Consider the following 898-nt stretch of genomic DNA (forward strand, 5'->3'; position numbering starts at 1 on the left):
GTGTCGACTCACTCCCTTACCCGTACCCCCCGCAGGCCCCGCGGCCACCCGTAGCGGAGGGGGATTCCGAAACTACCCGCTTGTGCGGGAGAATAAAAGTGAGCCGACCTACCTTATTTTGGTATAAACCAACAACTTTAAATTTGCATTAATATGACGTCAGTATAACGCAACTATACCGAACAGTCCCCCGCCCCAGCCAGACTATACCTGGCTGCGTCCAAACTTCTTAATGGAAGATTATACTTAAGTAACTGGGAGTCGGGAGAGAGTTGCGACCGCTCGCTTTAACACCGAATTGCCTACTAACACCTCGGCAACCCGAGGAATACCGTCCGCGCCTACAATTAGCCTCAGGATTCGACCCCGTCTCCAAGACAGCGTAGGCATATTCGTCTCTTTCACTAGAACGAGATCTCCAACCTTAGGTGGGTCGGTCTTGTCACACCATTTAACCCGTTGCTGTAACAAATGGAGGTATTCTAAGCTGAATCTCCACCAGAAGCTTTGGGAAAGTTGTTGCAGCAACTCGAAACGAGTTAACCTATTTAATGGTGTCTCCGTAAAAGGATACTCCGGTAGTGCGGTGAGTGGTCCACCAATCAAAAAATGACCTGGGGTCAAAACCTCCAAATCATTGGGGTCCGAAGACACAGGACACAGTGGACGCGAATTAAGAACCGCCTCAATCTTACAAAATACCGTAGCCAATTCTTCGAAGGTGAGCACCGTTTCTCCGATGACTCGTCGAAGATGAGTCTTAGCTACCTTCACAACCGCTTCAAAAATTCCACCCCAGGACGGATATGCAGGGGGATCGAATCGCCATTCTTTACCGCGTTTAGACATATTGGAACCTATTGAAACCTGATTGTCATTCAAAAACCTAAAGACTTCC

General features: G+C 48.7%; 1 protein-coding gene across 1 annotated transcript; it reads right to left on the reverse strand.

The window, feature by feature from the left end:
- Positions 1-332: 332 nt before the first annotated feature.
- LOC106127873 (uncharacterized) lies at positions 333-849 on the reverse strand (the record flags this gene model as incomplete). The annotated part of the gene is made up of 1 exon (XM_013326161.1): positions 333-849. A coding segment is annotated over exon 1 (517 nt), but the record flags the coding sequence as incomplete, so codon positions are not given.
- Between the last annotated feature and the right edge of the window lie 49 nt (positions 850-898).

This window comes from Papilio xuthus, unplaced genomic scaffold, assembly GCF_000836235.2.
Source record: "Papilio xuthus unplaced genomic scaffold, Pxut_1.1 DF828894.1, whole genome shotgun sequence".
Taxonomy (NCBI): Eukaryota; Metazoa; Arthropoda; class Insecta; order Lepidoptera; family Papilionidae; genus Papilio; species Papilio xuthus.